Source organism: Strix uralensis, chromosome 6 (assembly GCF_047716275.1).
Source record: "Strix uralensis isolate ZFMK-TIS-50842 chromosome 6, bStrUra1, whole genome shotgun sequence".
NCBI lineage: Eukaryota > Metazoa > Chordata > Aves > Strigiformes > Strigidae > Strix > Strix uralensis.
In genome coordinates this window covers 34,614,571-34,636,906 of record NC_133977.1, presented here as the reverse complement: position 1 = coordinate 34,636,906, position 22,336 = coordinate 34,614,571, and the positions used below count along the sequence as shown (strand labels likewise).

The 22,336-nt window shown below is 36.9% G+C and overlaps 1 protein-coding gene across 10 annotated transcripts in view; it reads left to right on the top strand.

Annotated features, from left to right (window-relative positions):
* Positions 1–22,336, top strand: part of ZNF148 (zinc finger protein 148) — a 53,454-nt gene that overhangs the window by 10,753 nt on the left and 20,365 nt on the right. For 6 of the 10 annotated variants that reach the window (XR_012629521.1, XM_074873642.1, XM_074873641.1 and 3 more), the window contains exons 2-5: positions 10,820–11,165; positions 12,380–12,505; positions 15,532–15,655; positions 16,321–16,404. Coding sequence is in view for 9 of the 10 variants with exons in the window: in XM_074873642.1 (XP_074729743.1) it covers positions 10,836–11,165; positions 12,380–12,505; positions 15,532–15,655; positions 16,321–16,404 (664 nt within the window). In the remaining variant the exon portion in view is untranslated. Of the gene's footprint in view, positions 1–10,819; positions 11,166–12,379; positions 12,506–15,531; positions 15,656–16,320; positions 16,405–18,476; position 22,336 lie in introns of those variants that run through there. The other 4 variants (XM_074873644.1, XM_074873643.1, XM_074873645.1 and 1 more) reach the window with 4 other exon arrangements.

The following is a 22,336-nucleotide window of genomic DNA, read 5'->3' as shown; positions in this document are numbered from 1 at the left end:
CTGCTCTCTTCACACCTAAATCCTAGGTGGGTCATTGCCCCTGTTGTGGAGACAAGGAAGTGGAAATACAGGGCGGGGGATGATTTGCCAAGATAACAGATTTGCCCAACAGCAGTGGCAGAGCTGAGGAAAGAAGCCAAATCTCTTACAGTTCTGTTACAACATCATGGTGATAACCAGTGTTACTCTCTTCAGTGTTACTGTCGTGCTCACCTTTTCTGGATGACAGTCCTACATCTGTGTGCCCCCGTTCCTCTAGTGATTCTTCACCAAAATGGCCACTCTGTTAATTGGAAACCCACTGGTTGTTTGTCCTTTCTGATCAGTGATTAGCTCCTAGGAGAGGCCAGACCCCTCTCACCCACCTTCTCACAGCAGTTACCTAAGTGACTGATGTGGGTTTACCTTTCCATCTTAGATGTGCCACCTTCTCCCCTCAGGAGCTGTGCTGGCCACAGGAACAAGACCACTATAAACTGATTAGTTCACCTTGTGACCTATGTTGAATGTTGCTTATTATTACCAGTATTTCACTACGCCTCAAGGAAGGGAAATGCATATTTCTATTTTATGGCCGGAGAACTGATGATGCCTGGGAATAAGACGAAAATTTCTGTTTGGTGTGGATGTCCATTGAGCTCTTTAAGAGCTTTCTTTAAAAAAAACCCAAACAAACCAGCATTGCATTCATCTTTCTATTTTCAAACTATTGCTATCATTTATTTAATTGCAGCCTCGAGTACTCAGCATTTAAGGTAAATCTGACCCAAATGTGTCAGGGTAAGCACCCAGAAAATGAGGAAAATACAGTTATTGATCACCTATTTTTAAAAAAAAGTTTGGTAGAAATGGCTTGTGTAGACTTGTATAAGATCTCTGGCAGGATCAAGGATAGGATTCTATTTTGCAAGATAGCATTCAACTGCTTAAATGGTCATGACTTTCTTTTCCTTCTCTCTGTGTCTCATTTACACACATTTCAGCCCTTGCAACAAATGGAGCAAGGATATGGTAAACTATCTTACTAGTTTCTCCTGTTTCTGTGGAGCAGTTTCATTCAGTGTGCTGAAGGAAACAATGCTTTGTAGAAAAAGAGAGACAGACACACACACATATATAATCTTTCTATGTAAAAAAAAAAAAAAAATAAAATGACAGTGCCAGTAGGCTGGAGAGGTGAATTATGATGAACCGAGGTACCTTAGTCATGATAGTCCCTGAAACTTCTGTATGTTTGCATGCAACTTCTTGTATTTTCCCAGGAGTTTTAGTGTGTAATGTTTTAAGGATTTTTAAAAAGCAATCTGGAGAGAAACACCAGAAATTCTGTTTCATATACATATATACAGACCTTTGCCATTTGGGCCAGTAGGGTAACTGATAGCAACAGCAGGTTGTCATCTTCTGTAAAACAACGCTAGCATAGTGCTAGTGATAAGAGATGCTTCACAGATACTTGCAGATAGTAGAGGAGTGGTGAGACACAAGGAATTTAAGGGCTTGTCAAAAAAAAAAAATCACAGTTTTTAAAAAGCAACATATTTTTCTTTTCCATTTATTTTCAAGGTGAAATTATATGAGATGGGCTGAGACAGTTAGACTGTGAATGCTGAACAGGGAAGGGCCCACTCCTGCACCCTGTTTGGAGCTGCTTCTGACATGCTGTCTTTATGGTAAATTCAGTCAGTGAGTTAACCTGGCAGAAAATTAATAACTGGGGGGGAAAAAAAGTTGCCAGGCTGGTGGAGTGTATAAACCAGTATGTCTGTATGAGCATCAGAGTAGGCACAAAAGATAGGGTGGACTCTCACAGCTAGAAGGAGGGAGCAGGATTGCCCTTTTCAATGACAGCTGTTAGATTGGCTCAGCTTTGTCATATAACTGCACTGTTATCAAAATCAACACTTGATACATTATCTGAACTATTTTTATGAAGATTCAGCTTGGGGCATGCATGTGATAGATGAAATTTCACAAAATTTTAACCAGTTGGACTGAAGTTACAAACTACTAAAAGTACTTAGAAGATGCTAGGTAGCCTTAGTTTTGTGTAGTGCTTTCTTTCCTCGTATAAATTTCATTGGAAGTCCCTGGAGTGAGCACATTTGAGTGTCTGAGTTTCATAGTGTAAGGACAGAAATTCTGCTTTGTGTTTTTCAGGTTAACTGTACAGTGGTAGAAATTCCCATATAAATTCTCAAAATTAACTATTTTCGAGTAGTTTGGTGCCACAAAATCAGTGGCTTTTTTTTCCAGATAAAAAGTAACTTTGCCTATGCTTTTTGGAATATTAAAGTATGTTTGCTACACTGGTGACATCCCCATGGATTTTGACATGTAACTGTGGCTTTGTTAATACAGTATTGAAAGCCTTCCGATATGCTCATTTGATATTAGATTATGGTTATGCTGGTGATGATCTAATACTGATTTTTACATTAAGCAAGGTGGCAAGGATTTTCACGCGTGGATAATTTTATGCACGATAAGTAGATTTTCTGTGAGTAATCCTGTTGATTGTAATAGGACTATTCACAGCTCAGTATGAGTGTAAATCTTTGTGGGATCAGGCCCTGTACTGGCATGTGTTCAGCAACATGGAGCATTTAGAAATAACTGTGCAACAGGTCTTAAGAGTGTTTGTATCATATGTTACATTTTAGAATGTGTTAATTTTATGATCTGTGAACCTTTTCACAATGATTTATGTTTGATTACTTTCTTTTTGCAAGTCAACACATTTTAATTCATTCTTATAAACACTTGTGTGTTAATTTCAAAATCTTTCTTTTAGCCAAGTCTTGTTTTTCTGAGTAGGGAGAAGAGATAATTTTATTTAATGTTCTTTATTTAGAACCATTTTTAGGGTATTATTTTTTACTTTCCAGGCTTCTGCAGTATGTTAAAAATTGAACTTTTGATGTTGTGAAAGCTAGCTGTGTTTCCTTTTATATTGGACTGTACCCATATTTTAATAGTGCAAACAAATAGATCTTCTGATGTCAAAATACTCAACGTATTTCATGATCTGATAGGGTTTTTAAGTGGACCTTAGGAACCTGTCAAGTTCTAATTTTTTTCTTTCTTTTGGAGAGGATTGCATTGATGGCAGTTTTATTCATGATAATGCTTAAACATAAGTAGTTCTAAATATACTATTAAGCCGTATTGCTATCTCTTTCTTCATTAGCATTAGGAATTGCAGAATTATTTGTGACTGTTATACTTCCTTTCAGGAAGAAAGCATTTAAGAATGCAGATATACGTTTTTCCCCTGATCTAAATTTGGCATAGCTGTTAGGTATGTTTGCATGGCAGCTGTAACTTGTTCATTTCTGTGTGTACATTGCATTTGTGGAGCAGTTTCACAATACACTTTAATCTAATCTAACCGCTGACTGCTGCTGAAAGAAGCGGTCCTTTTCCCTCCCCCTGCTTCTTCACTTGTCCATCTCCTGTACACCCTGTCTGCATGGTCCCACTGCTCCAAAGGAAGCCTAGTGGCTTTTCTGGTGAGTACGTTTTTGCCCAACTCCTTTCTTAATTGCACAATGCTGTGCTCAACCCAGTGAAGGCAACAGGAAGGTCTAACTGGGGGAGAGATGCAGGCCACTACCCCTTTGGGCAGGTAGCCCATATATCAGATCGTTTCTTGCAGCTGTATCGTTGAGAGTTGAGTTGACTTTTTCTAAATAAGTAAACACCCCAAATGTCTCATTGGAATGGCCTTTTGGTTGTTTGTTTCCCTATCTGAATTTCATAAAGGATTTATTTTAATCTTCACTTTCTGATATAAGAATGTGAACCTCTCTTAGCATGGTTGCTATCAGTTGTAGTTGATTTTATAGAAGTTTGTCTACTTAGAAATGTTTTACTAGTCGTGCCAGTAAAACTGCTGTGATTATATAGTGATTGGCTTTTTTTTTTTTTATTTAGAATAAACCTTTCCAAAGTGAATTAGTCTAAATAGGGAAGGAAAAAAATAAATGCCATACTAGAATAAGAATGTTCATTTAAGGAATTTTGTAGATTTATGTACACTATATTAATTTAAGTTTACCATTTAGCACAAATCATTGTAGTATGACCATAGAGATGAGCCCTAAGAAGCAAAATATGCTTAGGGGGTTCCATAGATTGTCTTTTAAAAAGTTTATTGTGTGTGCATTTTGTACTAGTAGCCTTTATACAGTTTGTTGTTTGGGCCCTGCATGCACTTGTTCTTCCAAAGACTGTTGTGGAAGCAAGGCTGTGGTAGGAATGTGCTTCAAGTATTTGTTCATTAGGAAGTTTGCCTTGTCTTACCTTAAATGAAAACACACTTCCCAAAATGTGGAACTGAAATAATATCATTAAGCTACTTCTAGTGAAACCATTTAATATCTGGAATTGAGCTCAGTCTCAGCTTTTGTGAGGGGAATCGTGGAGGTAGATATTTTTGTCAGAACAGTATCGAGTTGCAAAAGGCATGTTAGAATTGTTGTTGTGCATCCTGGCTCTTGGGTTTGATTGTTGAATCTTGGAAAATATGGTTAAAGGGAATTTATGGCTGTATATGGAAGTAGTATTTCTATATCAAGTCTTTGTTAGAATCCTTTAGAAGGAGCTTAGTCTGGAGAAGAGGAGGCTGAGGGGAGACCTCATCACCCTCTACAACTCCCTGAAAGGAGGATGCAGAGAGCTGGGGATGAGTCTCTTCAACCAAGTAACAAGCGACAGGACAAGAGGGAATGGCCTCACGTTGCGCCAGGGAAGGTTTAGACTAGGTATTAGGAAGCATTTCTTTACAGAACGGGTTGTTAGGTGTTGGAATGGGCTGCCCAGGGAGGTGGTGGAGTCCCCATCCCTGGAGGTGTTTAAGAGTCGGGTTGACATAGCACTCAGGGATATGGTGGAGTTGAGAACTGTCAGTGTGAGGGTAATGGTTGGACTGGATGATCCTCAAGGCCTTTTCCAACCTAGATGACTCCGTGATTCTGTGAGCTAAGGTTTAACGCAGAAAAATAACTAAATTTTAACAACCTTTTTTTTTCTTGTTTCCCTCAGCCTTCTTTCATTCCATTTTGCCTTGGAAAGCCAGGGAAAAGTTATTATAGGAAAGTGGAGCGGGATATGGATATAGAAAGAAGTAAATCTTGCTTGGTAATGCTTAAAAAAACCCAGCAGAAGTCTTAAAACAACAAAGACTTTTGCAGGAAATTGTTTACAAATAGAAAAAAGTCCATCTTGCTTTAAAAAAAGAACAAAAACGTTAAATTAGTTCTGTTCTACAAATAGATTTTAAAATGCAGATGATTTTTATATTTTGTCTGTTACTAATCCTTAAGCATATTTTCTTTTTTTATCTCTCAAATAATCTTTTAAATCCGAACTACAGAAACTCAACCCAGTACTGCACATATGAATTTTATTTTTAAAGTGAAGTCAATTAGTATCTCTGGGTTAATGAGCAATTCAATTGCTCATTAAATTAAATAATGCTTTACTACTTGCTTAGGAAAAGAAGGAAGAAGACTGAATAACCTTTACCTGCTATCAGTTGAAGTGGAGAAAAAGAGCAGGACCATGTGTTGTACTCTGGTGGCTTTGCCACTTTCCTTCAGGGTCTCTGTTCAGCTTTACTTCATTGCAGCCACCATCCAAGCAGACTTTTAAAAATACACTAGTGTTTTCTTTTGATTGTATTTTAACGTTTGATTCTGAATTGGATTTGGTCGTCGTGCTTTTCATTTAGTATGTTTTTGTTTAAATGGCTGTTTCTTTAATTAGAAATATCGTCTTTACCACTTAGCTCTCCAACTTACTGCACCAGTAACCTTTGGAAAAACTGATGTCAGGGTTACTGAAATGAATAGTTCTGAAGTACTGCCGTAGGGTTTGGCGTAGCAGCGGTTTCTGAAATGAAGCAACATGGTTCACTGGCTGCGGATGTTCTGTAAGCAGCTGTGGAGCACTGCGTGAAAAGAGAAGGTGCTGGGATGATCCCACGGGACCTTTTCTATGCAGTCCCTCCCCTTCCCCTCTCTCCTCCCTCAAAATATATGCATACCCAGGAGGCTCTGCCTTTAGATTTCTCTTGTGAAATGCTTTGCCTGGAGTAAAGGCTTGGAGAGCCTCTACCAAGCAAAAGGGGATACTTTAAAGGTTTTGTTGACAGTTTTTTTTTTCTGTCAGTGTGTAGAGAAACTATATATTCAGAGAAAAATAATATGATTATTTGCTGAAGCTTAATAGAAGTTCTGAAATTCCATGGAAAACATCTCTGCAATAAGGATGAGAATGTCTTATGCCAAGAAACGTGCTTGTATGTGTTAGTACGTGGTTTGTATTATTGTAGCTTCCCTCAAGATAATCTCAAAATAAGTTGATTTTTATTTCACAGATGCATCTTGCACTTTAAATATTTATTTAATCTTTGCAGGCTTGGTAAAGTGAGCTTGTCTGCGTGCTTTTAACTTACATTTTCTTTATCACACTGTCATTCTTCCAAGAACACTTCTCCTCATCTTCAATTTAAATGATAAGATTCCTTTTATGTGAGCCAAACGGTGTCAGTTGACAAATTACATGTGTTTTACTGAATTGATTGCAATTGGGACACTTCTTGCTTGGATTAATAGCTTGTTTTTGTTTGTGGTTCTTCATTTTAAAGCAGTACCTGCATGTCATATAACTTAGTTGCATTTCATCACTTAGAATATGCAGCCTAACACTATGAGTTCTCATTATTTTTCTATGAAAAGCCAGATGTTTGAAAGCCTGATTTAATAAGCAGTACATTCACTGTACCAGCTTCTGATATGACTCAAAATCATGACTGGAAAAGAACTTGAGTGCTTGCAGTTGCATGACTCTGCTAAGCCTGCTAGTCATGGTGCGAAAGAAAAAGTTTTCATATCCTCTGCAACTGAGAGAACTAACAAGACCAATAAATACCAGTACACTGCTAGCCTGTCTTCTGGGCAGCTGCCCTATCTTGCCAGCTGTCCTAAGATTCTGCATATCACGAGTCTTCCCCCCTCTGTTGGTGAGAGAAGCAGGCTCTTCTGCACTGTTAAAACACTCAGTCTCTGTCTGCATTTGCCTGTTTACCTTCCTGCCGGGAAATAGCTTTAAATCCAGGATTTCTACAATTCATACCTAATTTCAGAGTGATATGGCAGTTCTTCCATGTGGAACAACCTTCTGTGCTGTTTTTGTCAGTGGCTTGAGCAGACAGATTAGGGCCATGGTGTTCTCACGCTTGATACTGTTTGTTCTCCCCTGAATGTGTTTCAGCATCTTGAGTTCTTGTATTCTGGTACCTGTCCACATCATGCCTCTAAAGAATCTGCAGTGAGTTTATGCTGTCATATTTCTGTAGTGTGGGAAAAAAGCGTAGTGAATGACAATCTGTGTGAGATGTACCCTGAGTATGGATTAACTTGGGATAAAGGCTGAAATGAATAAATATATCTGCTTGTTTTCCTTGGAGTCTATCCTTCAAGTTACATATTTAAAATGCCCTACCTAAGAAACCAGTCTCAACCTTAAATCTTTTGTCCATCTCTTATCAAATAATGGCTTCATGGGAGACACGTTCTTAAGAACTTCAGTTCCTTCTCCCATTTCTTACTTGGCACAGGATATTCCACACTGATGATAAACTCATCCTGAGTTTCCCCTTTTAGGATGTTGCTGCAAGATCTCTCTGGGAGATCTGCATTGGTGGAAAAAAATGCAGCCTTAGTGCTGTGCCAGGTTTTTGTTTTGTTTTGTTTGTGTTATTGCTGAGAAACTATCAGTATGGTTTCCCAGTTACCTCCAAAAAATACTTCATGGATTGTATAATGTCTGCAGGTTGCTGTGTGGCATACTGGACGTGCATTTTCCCTTGAAGACATGTGAAATCTTACTCTCTGACTATAAAGTGGATTAATTTGGGAGTCAATTTGTCACCTAGCGCTACCTGAGCTTTCTCAAGGCATTAAGGAATTGTTGTCTGTGTTTGAAGACACATGCTGTGAAAATCAAGTGTAAGATTTCAAACTTCTTTATGTTAGAATTGCAGAAGAACAAAAAAGGACAAATTACAAGCATAAATGTTCTGAACAGAAATTTTCCCCATGTTCTCCTGCTATCACAGGCTTTTTTGGTCTCTAGAATGTGCTTTTTACGTAGGAAGGAAGAATATTAAAAATTTTGATGACATTGTCATATATAAACAGATTTAGCCTGGTGACTCTGTCCTCCTGACTTCAGCAGAGGAAAGCTTACTAAAAAAAAAATGTAACTGACTGAACAACTTCTTTCTTTGGCATGCCTCTTAAATATTTGAAACTCAGAGAAGTCAGACCTTACTATGATACATTCAGAATTTAGAACTTCTCACAATAGAGAATAGGGACAAGTGTTCTTTCAAGCTATACGACATGAGTTGCTACTTGAAGATGTTAATGGGCTTATTTTTTATTTGTTGGGGTGTGTGGTGGGTTGGTTTGTTTCTTTGTTTTTTAAGAAATTGGGTGAATTTTACTTTTGGAAAGTCAAGAACTAATAGTAGTCTTTGAAACAAAGTATAACGTAGGAGAACTTTGAGATCTTTTTCAGCTGTTTCTGCTGGTGGCTTGCATTCCTACCAAGTACTCTAGGATCTCACCTGAAGAAGGACCACTATTTATTTTGTAAACTCGGTGTAGTTTGGTATAAACAAATCCTCACAAATGTTTAAGATACATCCAGAATTTTCAAAATATTTTCCTGGTGATGAAAATGATTTGGAAAATGATCAAATGGCTCAAACTGGAAATTGAAACGTAAACATTTCATGTACATTTGTTTGATCCAGTCTTTTTACATGTTGGCAAGGCTGTTAAACTGGCAAGGGGGGTCATAGAGGTGCAGTTCTGCAGGGTGATGGCCCTGCCAATTCTAGGCAGAGAGTCTCCATTTCTTTGGTTATGAGTTGTTGAGAGCTGCAGGGAAAGAAGCGTAGCCTCTGACTTAAAACTTGAATGGAGATGGAGCCTTTTATCATGCTGCACCCTTAGGGGGACAGAATTTGATGATGATGACTAGCAATATACCAACATCACATCTAAATTGTAATACTGAATGCATCAAAATCAAAGCTGCTGATGCGATTGTAATACTCCCCAGGATACCCGTCCTGTGCTTTGGCTCGGCCTGCTGTGTGTTGTCCAACTCTGCTGCGCGTCTGCTCCCATCCCTGTGTCTGCTGTTGCCTTTGTATAGCCTTTGCCCTCCAGCTGTGGGAAGATAGAGGGATGGAGGAAGGATGTCTCGTCTGTCTGTCTGAAAGAGTAGACCAGGGCACTGTGGAATGGATAGAAGTTATGGGCCTGGGGAATAAGGTGAAGGAGGCTGACTGCTGTGACTGGATGTCCAGTATGCCAAGGAGAAGAACAGTCTTAGGACTGTCTTGCGTATAGAATAATAACTTGAATAAGAAGATGCTGCCATTTCCAGCTTCACAGAAGCCTGCTGCCTTATTCTAAAAACAATTAATAATATCATGACACTTGTTGGAATATTACGATTTTATATCTATCTGTCTACCAGAAGTCAATGTAATGGTATTGCTATTCATGACTGGACTTCATATTTCCTGACTAATGCTCCTGCTCAGTGGGTGTGAAAATGAATGCCTTTTTTATAAGCAGATTTGACCTCTCTATAGTCCTTATTTGACATATACCTTTAGCCAGAAAGTTGCTTTTTTTATAGAATCATAGAATAGTTTGGGTTGGAAGGGACCTTTAAAGGTCATCTAGTCCAACTCCCCTGCAATGAGCAGGGACATCTTCAAGTAGATCAGGTTGCTCAGAGCCCTGTCCGACCTGACCTTGAATGTTTCCAGGGATGGGGCATCTACCACCTCTCTGGGCAACCTGTTCCAGTGTTTCACCACCCTCATTGTAAAAGATTTCTTCCTTATATCTAACATAAATCTATCCTCTTTTACTTTAAAACCATTACCCTTTGTCTTATCACAACAAGCCCTTCTAAAAAGTCCCTCCCCATCTTTCCTGTAGCCCCTTTAAGTACTGGAAGGCCGCTATAAGGTCTCCCCAGAGCCTTCTCTTCTCCAGGCTGAACAACCCCAACTCTCTCAGCCTGTCCTCACAGGGGAGGTGCTCCAGCCCCCTGATCATCTTCGTGGCCTCTTCTAGACCTGCTCGAGCAGGTCCATGTCCTTCTGATGTTGGGGGCCCCAGAGCTGGACACAGCACTGCAGGGGGGGTCTCATGAGAGCGGAGTAGAAGGGGAGAATCCCCTCCCTTGACCTGCTGGCCACACTTCTCTTGATGCAGCCCAGTTTTCTCTCACTTGTGGATATTAAGATGTTCCAGCAGCTACAGTATGCCCTGGGGTAGCAGCAGTGAAAGGGCACTCAAAGGACAAGGAAGTAAGGAGAATAGGACCAATATGAAAGAGGCATTTGTAAAAGACAGTCAAAATGGAAAAAGGGAACAGCTTAAAAAGGGCACACAGAAAAAACCAACAGTTTTCTAAGGAAGTAGAAGGAGGAATTAGCTATCATTTAATTACCAGGATTTTGCCAGTGATCAGAAGGCACTTTACTTTGAAACTTTTTATTTAAAAGTGTTCAATTGTGTACACATGCATGTGTGTGAAAGGAGAATCTTTTCATGTTGTGAACCAAGATACCAACTTTTAGCTTTTATTCGGATATCAGTTTTAGGAGTGCATGTGTGTATGTTGACTACTAACTGAGTTCTTATAAAATGTTTTTAAGTAAAAAATTTTAAGCAAGAGCACCAATTGTAGATGTTTACTATTAAAACTTTCTTTGTAGGTTATTGCACTTAAGAATGAACATTGAAGACAAGCTGGGAGGATTATTTCTTAAATGTGGTGGCATAGACCAGATGCAGTCATCCAGGGCTATGGTAGGGATGGGTGCAGTATCTGACCAGTCTGGAGTATCGGGAGAACGGCAAGAGGCAGTGCTTCAAGATCGGACTATGGCGCACCAAGAAATTCTTGCAACAGATGAAGTGTTACAAGAAAGTGAACTTCGACAGCAAGAGATGATTTCACATGATGAACTCATGGTCCATGAGGAGACGGTAAAAAATGATGATGACATGGATACGCAAGATAGACTTCCTCAAGGGCTGCAGTATGCTGTTAATGTCCCTGTAAGCAATTTCTTTGTGAAATATTGGAGAAATTACTAGGAAGCTTGATCTGGTAGTCTAATCCTACTCTGGCAAGAAACTATTAATTGCTTGTTTGGATTTTGATTATCAAAATATTTATGAATGGATGCTATTTATGAAAATGTCATTTGCCTCTGGCTATGGATAAATTTTGCCAATTAAGTATAATCTTTAAGTATCTGTTTTATAAATATTTTATAAGCAGGCTGTTACCATATAATTAATGCGTTAAAATGTGCTCTTTTAAATATATTTAATGTTCAAGGGTAACTACACACCAGAATAAATAGCGTTATTAAAAGGTGCATACTGTTTATGCTGTTCATAGTACTATTTAGTTTCTTATGCTATAGGAAGCATCTTGTATGTTTTCAAAGTATGTGGACGCTTAGCAGTTGCATTCACACTGCAGGTTGGACTGTGACACTTCATACATGACCATAAATATGCCCCTCCTTGATATCTAACAGAAGGTGTACCTCAGCTTTCCCAGAGAGAATACAGATGACTTCCTTTTGAAAACAGAGCGTCTTTCTGTAATGCAGCACATCATCACTGTTACCCTTCAAACATAAAGGATAATTACCAGGACTTTAAAAGTAGATAGCCTTATACATGAAGAATAATCTTCAGAAAGGTAGTATTGTTAAAACACTACTCTGTTAGCTGTAGATCAGGTGGTTCAGGTGTTAGAAAAAATGTAAGAGTATCATGCTCTTTATTAAAGTTTACATTAGATCAAGAAATATTCTTTGGAAAAAAACTTCATTAGTACTGTTCTTTTTTTCTTAAAAAATACTTCTGTCTTAAATATATAATAAACTGTTCCGTTAAATCTTGCATTGACAACAACACGGACTAAAGTAAAATAGGTATGAAAAACTGAATGGTTTTACAGATGGAAGTGATTTTAATATAAGAACTGATCTCAAAATCACCACAGGTCAGGAGGAGAAAAGACCTTGGGAGATGAATGAAAGGATACATCAAAATGTCACTGTAGAAATTAACTATGCCCTTTTTATTTAAGATACTTATTATTCCTTTCACTTAAATTTCTGAAAGAATGAAGCCACAAGATAATTCCCTAGAAAAAGGTTTTCTGTTTCAGCAGTTTGTCATCTTCTAAAATTGAAAAATTGCTTTTCTGTAGTGAGAACCTTACCTGAAACTGGCACTTGGTATCTTAACAGATCAGTGTAAAGCAAGAAATTACCTTTACTGATGCATCTGAACAACAGAAACGAGACAAAAAACAAATACGAGAGCCAGTAGATTTGCAGAAAAAGAAGAAAAGAAAACAGCGTTCACCAGCAAAAGTAAGACATTGATTTGGCAAAACCAAGATTAAAAGAACCTGAAGATTTGGTTGACTATGACTAATTTCATTAGCATTTGAAGTAGTTAGGCTGGAAATTGTTTGTTTGCTCAGTAAAGATGCAGTTCTGAAGTTCACCAGAGACCCAAAACAAAACCTGATATAACAGTGTTTTTCTTTGAACTCTTTTTAGCAACATGAACCCTTGACATATTTTAACATCTGTCTCTCCAGGCAGTTCTCTCTCCAAATATTTTTTTTAAATTATGAGTCAGTAGCTTTGTAGACAATTTATAAATCATTACTCTGTATCTATCTAATAATAGTTGTGCTTTTCTGTGAGCCTGGTAATTTTATATGCTTCATGCATAGTAGCGAAAAGTTTTTAAAAAGAAATCTAAAATGGTAGTTTTGAAAATTCTAAAAAGTTTACTAATATATATAAAATAATTTACTGGTAGGGAATATTCCTGTGGTCATAATCATCTTCATATATGTATTTATTTATATCAAAAGATTCTTACCATAGCTGCTGGTTTGTTACTTCAAAATTTGTTTTGTAGATCCATTCATGAAGAGTATGTATCCCTGTATGTCTGAAAACAATTTTCTTCTATTGAGACGCACTTCAGATAAAACCAGAATCATTTCACCTCATGAGGTAGCAGTGTTATATCTCGTAGTAATTCCCCAAATCATTCTTAATCTTCAGACTTAAAATAGAACAGGCTGCTCTGACAGGCAAAAATCAGTTATATATTATCACACAGCAGCATTAAAATAAGCCTACTCTGAAATCAACCCAGACTGTGTATACATTGAAGGAAGACTCACCCTAACACCAAGAAAAACTCCAAAACCTCCTTTTTGTTGGCCTGGGAGTGGGACCCCTCAGTCCTCCTCAAAGCACTGTCAAAGTAGGTTGCACTTGTAGTATTCTTGGAAAGTTGAGAAGTTGTTTTGGATTGGGTGTGGAAGCAAGTTCCAAATCCTGTGCATCGAGATACTTCTCCCTTTGATAGAAAAAGGAGATCTAGGTTGAGTACGTTCACAGATCACTTCCATGGAAACATGGCAAGGTAGGAGAGGCATGTGTCCCTCTTTCTACAGACAGGTACTTGCATGCTTCCTTTTTATCTCCCAGTCTGTCGGTGTTAGTCTTTTGAGATGACAAAAGATTGAAAAATGATCAGGAGAATTGTTAAACAGGTTCTTTTTCAGTCTCTCTTCCCCTTTTTTTCAAACTTGTCAGGGTAGGAATGCAGAAAGAAGCTGAAGGACTGACATAGGTGAGAGCCTACTGATTTCCCAGAGTAACGGGGTTGATTTTCCATCCAAACAGCAGCTGGGACTTTTACAAATGGAAGTCAATTAACATACTGAAACATTTAAAATTTTATTTTATATTAACGTAGTAGTCATATAAATAAAAAGTCATTAGCTTTTATGAATCCTGGCTACTTTTCCCTCTTCCATGCACACAAACACACATGTACACACTTACACACACTTACACACACGCACAAGCTTTTTGTTGCTTTTATTAGGCAAACTGCACTGACAAAGTTAACGTTCTTCATTTAAGAGGTGGTACAATGAATGGATGCACTAGAAGAGCCCAGGTTTAGGATAACTGTGATTAAGTGTGTTTTCTGCACAATTATTTTAAAATTTCAATATAATATATGAAAAGCATTTCATAACATGTATTTAAATCTATTTTAAATAATCAGTCGGTGTTTCATTAGCTGTACGTCATTACAGAACAGAGTTTTTATAGTTCTCTATCTGTGACTTACTGGAGCTGTAACATACCAATCTTACAAACGTATGAATGTGCTTGTCCTTCAGAGTGAATGCACAAGAATTTGTTAGCTCAAGACTTTCACTCTTGCTGAGTTTTGATGCAGCAGAATTAAAAATTGATTAAGTAGATCCTACAGTATTTGCTACTATTGCAGAGATACTATTTCAGTTATTGACTCTCTCTTTCTCATCACTGTCATTATCATAAAACCTAAAGCATTGTAGCTAATCAAATTGCAGATGTGTTTCCCCAGCAGACTTTTATTTTTTGTTAATAACAAGGGATTAAGCTGTTTTATTTAAGGTTACTTTAAGCTATTCTTTGTAGCTCTGTTTCCAGTTAAGTAAGACTTTTGGAAATGTAATTTGTTTACTGGTTTTCTTATTCTCTTGCCAGAGATAGTAGAGAGTTTGGGTTTTGTTTTTTTTTTTTTCTTTTTGACAAATTAGAGAAAACCTGTGATGAGCTTTATTGAATAAGGTAGATATGGTGTAATTTTTTTCATTTAAGTTTTTTCAACTTTATATGAAAATAGCAGTTTTGTTTGACAGCAAAGCAATTGAGTGTGGCAAGGTGAATTCATCAAGGAGATGCTCTAACATGTATATTGAGTGAGCAATACTTTATTGAGTGAAAAACCTGGAAGGGGAGAAGAATAATACTAATTTCTTAGTTGTTTGGCTTTGGGGTTTTGGTTTTTAAAATACAATTTTGCCTCCAAGGCAACTGGTATTATGTAGATGTAGATAATTTGTATGACTATACTGGATAAGTTTTAATGCCTTTTAGCAAACATTTACAGTTGTGATTTGAAAAAAGAATATAATCTTTCACTTTTGCTTTAAAATATGATTATCCATGGTTCAGTGCCCAGAGGTGGTTTGGTTACATTGCATCCTTTCCAACAGACGGACAAAGTAAACAGTAGCATATAAAGTGACTCAGCTGTGAATAGGGGAGCTCTAAGCTGGTTGTCCACGAGCTGCTTTTGTCTCCGTCCTGTTGAAATATCTCTTAATACACAATGAGGCACAAGTTGGATTGGACTGCAATTGGAAATGTATACTAAAAGCCTAACATATAGCTTTGTAGAAATTAGCATTGTTTTACCTGGAATATTTAAATTTTCTGCATCGAAAAAATTAATGTTTTTTTTTTTGTAGTTAATAAGACATCTTTAGAGGGTAGTGTGAGAACAAATTTTACTCTTTTTAAAATAGATCCTTACAATAAATGAGGATGGATCACTTGGTGTGAAAACCCACAAATCTCATGTTTGTGAGCATTGCAATGCTGCCTTTAGAACCAACTACCATTTACAGAGACATGTCTTCATTCATACAGGTACTGCTTGACTTCAAATTTGTCTTTTCTACTATATAAAGAGTTGTTTACTTATGTTAAAAATGTTTTCAGCTCTATGCGAATTTCAGTTTTAAGAGTGTAGCTAACTTGGCATCTAAGCTTAGAGATTCCATGCACCAAAGTGTCAAAAGAATACCAGGAAAAAAAAAAATCAACATATGTTTAATAAACTGAAGACTTAACTGTTTACAAGGTTTCTTTTCTTTCTTTATCAGAAAGTAATGGGTTGACTTGTAGCCTAAGTGCCAAAATTGACCCCTTTGTAAAATGTGCTCCGGCTGCTTATTTGCCTGATGAGGTATCTCTCTGGTTCGGAGAAGTGAAAAAGGTACTTACCATTATAATAGCTTGCCAGTATCCTGAATGCAGTCTTATGCCAGCATCGTGATTGATTTTGTTGATGAGGAAATTACAGCCATTTCAGATCACTCTTCCGTGCTAGTCTTAATGTGACTCTTAGGATCATGGAAAGAATTCTGCAGTTCATATACTTAGTAAGGCTAATGTTTTTTGGTATTAGAGTATTTTTGGAATTCGCTCAGATGCTGGTTTTTTAATAGATATTTTAATATTCCTCAAAAGTAGTTATCAGAAACAACAGTGTGTAGTTATTAACTTATGGATGTGGAATTATATTGTTCAAGGTGAAAAACCATTTCAGTGCAGTCAGTGCGACATGCGTTTCATACAGAAGTACCTGCTACAGAGGCATGAGAAGATTCATACTGGTGAGTATAGTGCCTTGAGTATCTTTACTGGCGTGCTTAAAAACTGTTTCCCCACTCAGGCAAGGTTTCTGGTAATAAGTATGCAGCCTAAAACCCTGTTGTAGTTTGTTTTAACTTAACAGATGTTATAAAACTTTTAAAAATAAATCAGTTCTGTGCTTTCAACTTGCTCCACTTTCCTTTGGCTGTAAAGTGAATATAAACTCTAGTAAGCAAATCTGAAAGTAGTATTCTATAAATAACCCCAGGGTAGCAAGTCCTGAAGTTTGTGCATTCATAAAAGTTAAGGTTTGTTAAGCTGTTCTATCTTTTGTTGCATGAGGTTAAATCAGACAATGGGGACTTCCAAATTACATTTCAGTAGATTTATTTATTTATTTATTTATTTTGGAATTTGATGGAAAAGTGCCAGGACTAAAATGGCCAAAATGCCTAACCCCAAAGGTATTAGTATCAGCTTTACTTTTCACTTTTCACTTTTTTTTTTTTTTTGAAAGGTTTAATTCAGAACTGTTCTAAAAATAAGAGCCTTAGTTTAAAAATACTCAATATAGGTCAAATAAGGCCCAAAGTTTTAAGCCAAAGTGAGTTAAAGTTTATACATGTTACTTTTTTATCTTCTTGCACCACACAAAACCACATTCTTTAACAGGTTTGGCTTCATTGGGTTTTTGGCATTTTGGTGCATGGCCTTTCAATCCCTCTTTAAATATTTTGTAATATGGTCCCTTTGGACTAGATGCCAGTTTCTCAGCCTCTTTTTCAGAAAAGCAGAGCTGGTGAATGTGCACAGTGTTTCTTGGCTGTAGCATTTAAATGGATATGAAAGCTACTAACACGCAGTGCAGTGTGTGCATGTGTAAGAGTTGAGAGGGAGAAAAAACTCTGCAAAATGAATTTTTAGAGCAGTGTACAGGGAGTTACATGCACAAACACCCTGTTGTTCATGGGATTTTTGTATCCTAGGTTGCCATGAGTCCAGACTAAGTAGGTTTCCTTCAGCCAGTCAGCCACAGAAGAGTCCTCCATTCTTCTGTCCAGTGTCTTTGTTCTGTTCCTAGTCTTTCCTCTGACTCTGAATTGGTGAACCATGCTGCCTCCACGTTGTGTAGATACTATTCTTGAAAAGAATGCTCATTCACTCTCTTCCATCTATCTGCCCCCACATCTCCCCCCCCCTCCCCCCAAAGGCAAAAATTTAAGTGCAGTCTTCACATTTTTCAGAAGATTTTTTTTTTTCCTAAATTAGGATTATTCCCTGTACGTGGCTTTGAAAATGAGAGTCTGGGCAATATAGTTAATTAACACTTGACTGCAAATATTTTATAAATAGATTTAATTATCTCTTTAAATTCAACTTCTAGCTCTAATGAGAATTCTGTGTTGATTGTAAGCTCTGGAGGGAGGGTGTGGAGGGGGGGGGGGCTTGCAGGTTTTTTGCCAGTTCTTACATATACTAGTCTTGTTTAGCAGAGAAAAAGGTGCCATTTAACAAATTAACCATATTGTTATCTGACTTTTTTAGATAACTATGTTTTCCTCCTTTCCTCAGCATCCTGAGGTGTAGTTTGTTTGTTTCTCAGAAAATTGAAGATGGTGCTTGTGTTTCAATTGTTGAATTATGGGTGTTTTCCTAGGTGACAGCTAGTAGATGGTTAGGAGAAAACATGTAAGACCCAGCTTCCAGGAAAAGCTTTTTTGAAGACTGTTTCGTTAGCAAGTATTTGACTAGTGCTTAATATTTGGCTCGGCCCAGTTATAGTATAGCTAATTGGCATTCTACCTTCCTGTCTGTGCTTTCACTTCTATATGACAATATTCACTACTGGGCCTTAGCTGTTTGTGTAGCATTACTCTGTTGTTCAGGACTGCATAACTGAACCCATCCAGAAAAGCTGAATTTTCAGCTTGCTTCTCTCACCAGAAGGTGAGCAGTGGGTCTGTGTTTCACTTTGATGGAAGTAAAGGAAAGTTAGTTGTCTTTGTACTATACTCTTTTAAGAAATATACTTATAAATTCAATACTGTATTTTTTTTCTTTTTATTTTGCATTTTTATCTCTCTGCTTTTAGCACCAGCTTTTGTACAGTGTTCAAAACACTGATGAAGAACAGGATGTTTGTTACTCTTTTAAGATGTTTGTCAAGTTTTCCAGTTTGTTTTAAGCCAATTGAAGACAGCGGTAACACTCAGAAGCCCCATTTTATGCCTGTTACAAGCCCTGAATTTACAGGTGCTCCAGCTAGTTCCAGTGTGATTTGAATTCGGTTCTCTGAACCACTCCTTCAAATGAAATGTTGTGAGGGAGTTGGGAAGCAATCAATGAACAGCCGTATTCTGTGTAAATAATTAAATAGTTGCATCTAAAAGCAGACATTGCATTAATACAAAATTCACTTACTAGAAATAATTGTATGTAGAGGAGGACAGCAGTGCTAGAACCCTGCTGCTAAACTTGCCACTAATGATACAGAAAACCGCCATGTCAGTTGTGAGAGAGGGAAGAATCATTGGTACACAAACATTTTCATATTTTGAGTTTACTAGACTCATGAAGATGCTGATTTTTTTTTTCCAAATATGTCTGCTTTCTTTTTGCTTAGAGATGTTTCTATATACCTTACCCACTCATGCGTTCATGTGTCCTAATTCTGTAACCCACCCTACTTTCCATTTTAAACACAAAAAATGAGATTACATTTTTTAAAAAATAAAGCAACATGGGGCTAACCATTCAAGTGCCTTATTATTCAGTCATGCTGCTTTTTTATTGCCTTCTTTGGTATTTTATAATTTGTATTTTGTCTGTTTAAATTTTAAAATGCCTGGGGGTTTATAATTGTTACAGCCTTCATACACATAGTATTTGTACTACGCTTTATAAATAGTTCTATTGCTCAGTTTTAATAGATTTCCAACACAGACACAAAACATAGGTTGTTTTCATAAATAATGCATATAATTATTGTATTGTATTTTTAAATTTTGACTTTTTTTTCCCCACATCTGATTCTTTCCCACTCAGCAAGATGTTTCAGAAAAATATGTCCTGGATTCTCCCTACATTAGCAAAAGGTTGTTATTAATGATCTCCTCCATTTGTGATAGATCCTGTTTGAAAAGTACAACAAAATTGCAGTAGGCATCTGAAGTTTCAGGCTTCTGCTAGGAAGAAATTATTATAGGAAGAATATCTTCATATTAATTTTTAATCTTTTTCTAACATTATCTTCCTTGTGAAGACTAAAGCAAAAATTAAGTATGGTATCAGTTTCACAAAGTGTTACTTAATCTTACTTCCAGAGTGTTCTGGAATTCTACTGAAAAAAATTATTTTCTGTGTTGTGCTGAGTAATTCAAGGGCAGTGTCCCCAAACTTTTCTTCCTGTTGAGGTGTGGCCGGCAGTGCCTTCTTATGTACTCTCAAAGTCTCCAAAATAGCTGGTGGTGATGATACTCTGCAATAAAAAATCTCAGAACCCCTGTTTGGCCCTATTTAAGCCTTGACAAGGGAATAGGTAGCTGGGAGAGTCTTCTGCCATCAAATGGCCAGCTTGAGTAGACAAATGTTGAGGAACTCTGTGACCATTCATTTACAGAAATGGTTGTAAGGCTGAAGGTAAGTGTATTAATGAAATGTTCTGCATTTCCTGGGATAGCAGGGTAGCTTCTCAGAGGGCTGTTCAAAGCTAGAAGAAGACTCAGCTGTCTTGCTTCTCTTGATTTGGTTTGGCTTCTGTAAGGCTCAGGATAGTTTTCATCCTAAACAGCTGCTCCTTTCTCAAAAAAAAAAAAAAAAAAGAAAATCTAAGATAGTGTGAAAGCAAATGTCCAGACAATGTAAGGAGAAGTTGTTTGAAGGAGCGATTTAAAAGAAACACAAAGTAGAACAGTGGAGCAAAGGGAAAGAAAACAGTAAGTAACAAGGATTAAGTGGTTGTCTTTGGGGATGGAAGAGTTTCCATATATTGAACAAGAACAATGAGACCTAAATGTTCTTGCCTCATCTTCTTTAACAGTGAAGCCAAGGATTGGTATTTGATTCAGAAAGTCTTGTCAGGCATGGTGCAAGTAAAACACCGTGGTAGTAAGAGTACCTAATGAATAAAGAGAACATGAAGAATGAAATTGGAGTTTGAAAATTAGGAAATAGACCAGAGAGGAGAATTTGCTTATAGACAGTACGAGAGAGGATTATATGATAGGCATTATAATTTATAAAGGGTGCTGAAAAAAAAAATTTATGGTGATTATTAATAAGCAAGAAATGCTAAAAGTTAGTCTCTGACTAAATGTGAAAGAAGAGTTAGGATGCTGAGGTTGTGAGCCTGTAGAGAAAGAACTGATGGAAGCTGAGAGATCTTAGGAGAGGAGATCATTTGATTTAGAAGAGAATAAATGGGAATAGTTTCATCCGAAAAAGGGATTGGCTGAGAATCCACATGGAGAGGTAAGAATTAATAATTTGAAATAGGGCATAGGCTTACAAAGAGAGAGTTTTAGAAAATGCTTGGAATTAAGAAGGTTGAAACTCTGGACATTAATGATCTGACCAGGAGCAAATGTGTGGGTGATACAGATATTTTCCATTCTAGTTTCTATAAATACTGGCATCTTATTTTAAGGTACCGTATTTCCATTTTAGAAGGATGTAGCTAAATACCTCAATTCTAAATGGAAAAGATATATTCTAACAACATTTAAAATAATAATTTATTAACATTTTAATAATTAATGACTAGTAATAATTAGTTCATAAAATAATTTTAAAGAATAAAACTACCTCAGAAAAATAGAAATAGTCTGTGTATTTCTGCAAACAAAAGAAAGATGGTTTATATCCCAAAAATCAGTGCAGTACAGTATTCAGAACAAAGAGGATGTTGACAGATGCTGCCAAGACAATCCCTGATCTCTATGTCAGTTCAAAAGATTTCACAGTAAATATTAAGAGGAAAGGTTACTGTTGTTCAGGGTGAGTTCTATTAAATAATAGTGAACTTCTGTAAAAGCAAAACTAACTTTTCAATGCGCTTGGCGTTTTTAGGTTTTGTCAGAGAAACCTAGAAAATAAAAATATCAGAGGGAAGATGTAAGGCAGAAGTTAAAAGTAATAAAAATAGAGTTACTCCATGTTCTGAAAGGATCATTGCAGGGCTTCTTTGTGAGGAAAAACAAAGGGAGAACTGAAGATGAATTCAGGGCAAGAAATATTGTCTGAATTAACATTTCATGAAAGTAAAAACCAAAACCCAAACCAACCAAACAAAACAACCAAACAGAAAAACTTGTAAGTATGCAAATGCCAGTTCAGCTACAGAGGTTTCTTGTTTTCAGATCAATTTTTAAAATAAAATATTTTAAAATTAATTTTTTTTTTTTTAACATTTAGGTTCCAACCAAAATAGTAGGCTTTTTTCCAGAGCAGTTACTTCAATTCTACATACAGATAAGGGAAGAAAATACGGAAAATACAGAGCACCCTACAAAAATGTTAAATTGAAAGCTTGGAAATGCATAATTCTCTTCTAGAAGGGCTGGGTTTGAGTTAATGAGTTGGTGACAGAATTGAGGTATTTTTATATGATCATCTGTGCTAAAAAAAAATTATGTAGCAGCAGTTCAGGACGGCTATCTTTGCAGTTCTTCATTTGTTAGGTTTAATACAGATATCTGCACCTACATTAGAAAGAGGGGATAAGAATTTAATTTTAAAGGTGATTTAGTGTAAAAGCTTAAAAAAATTTTGAGGCGTCAGCTACTGAGTACTGGGAAAACAGTAATGTGAGCAAGCCCTATGTTGTTTCTCAATAGCAACAGACTAAATCCTCTTCTTTATTACTTCTAATAGAGAATGTAGTATGTGACCTGGTAATTGTATGGAAGAACATGGATTAGGTTTTTTTTAGATTAACATTGCTATGTGTTTTTT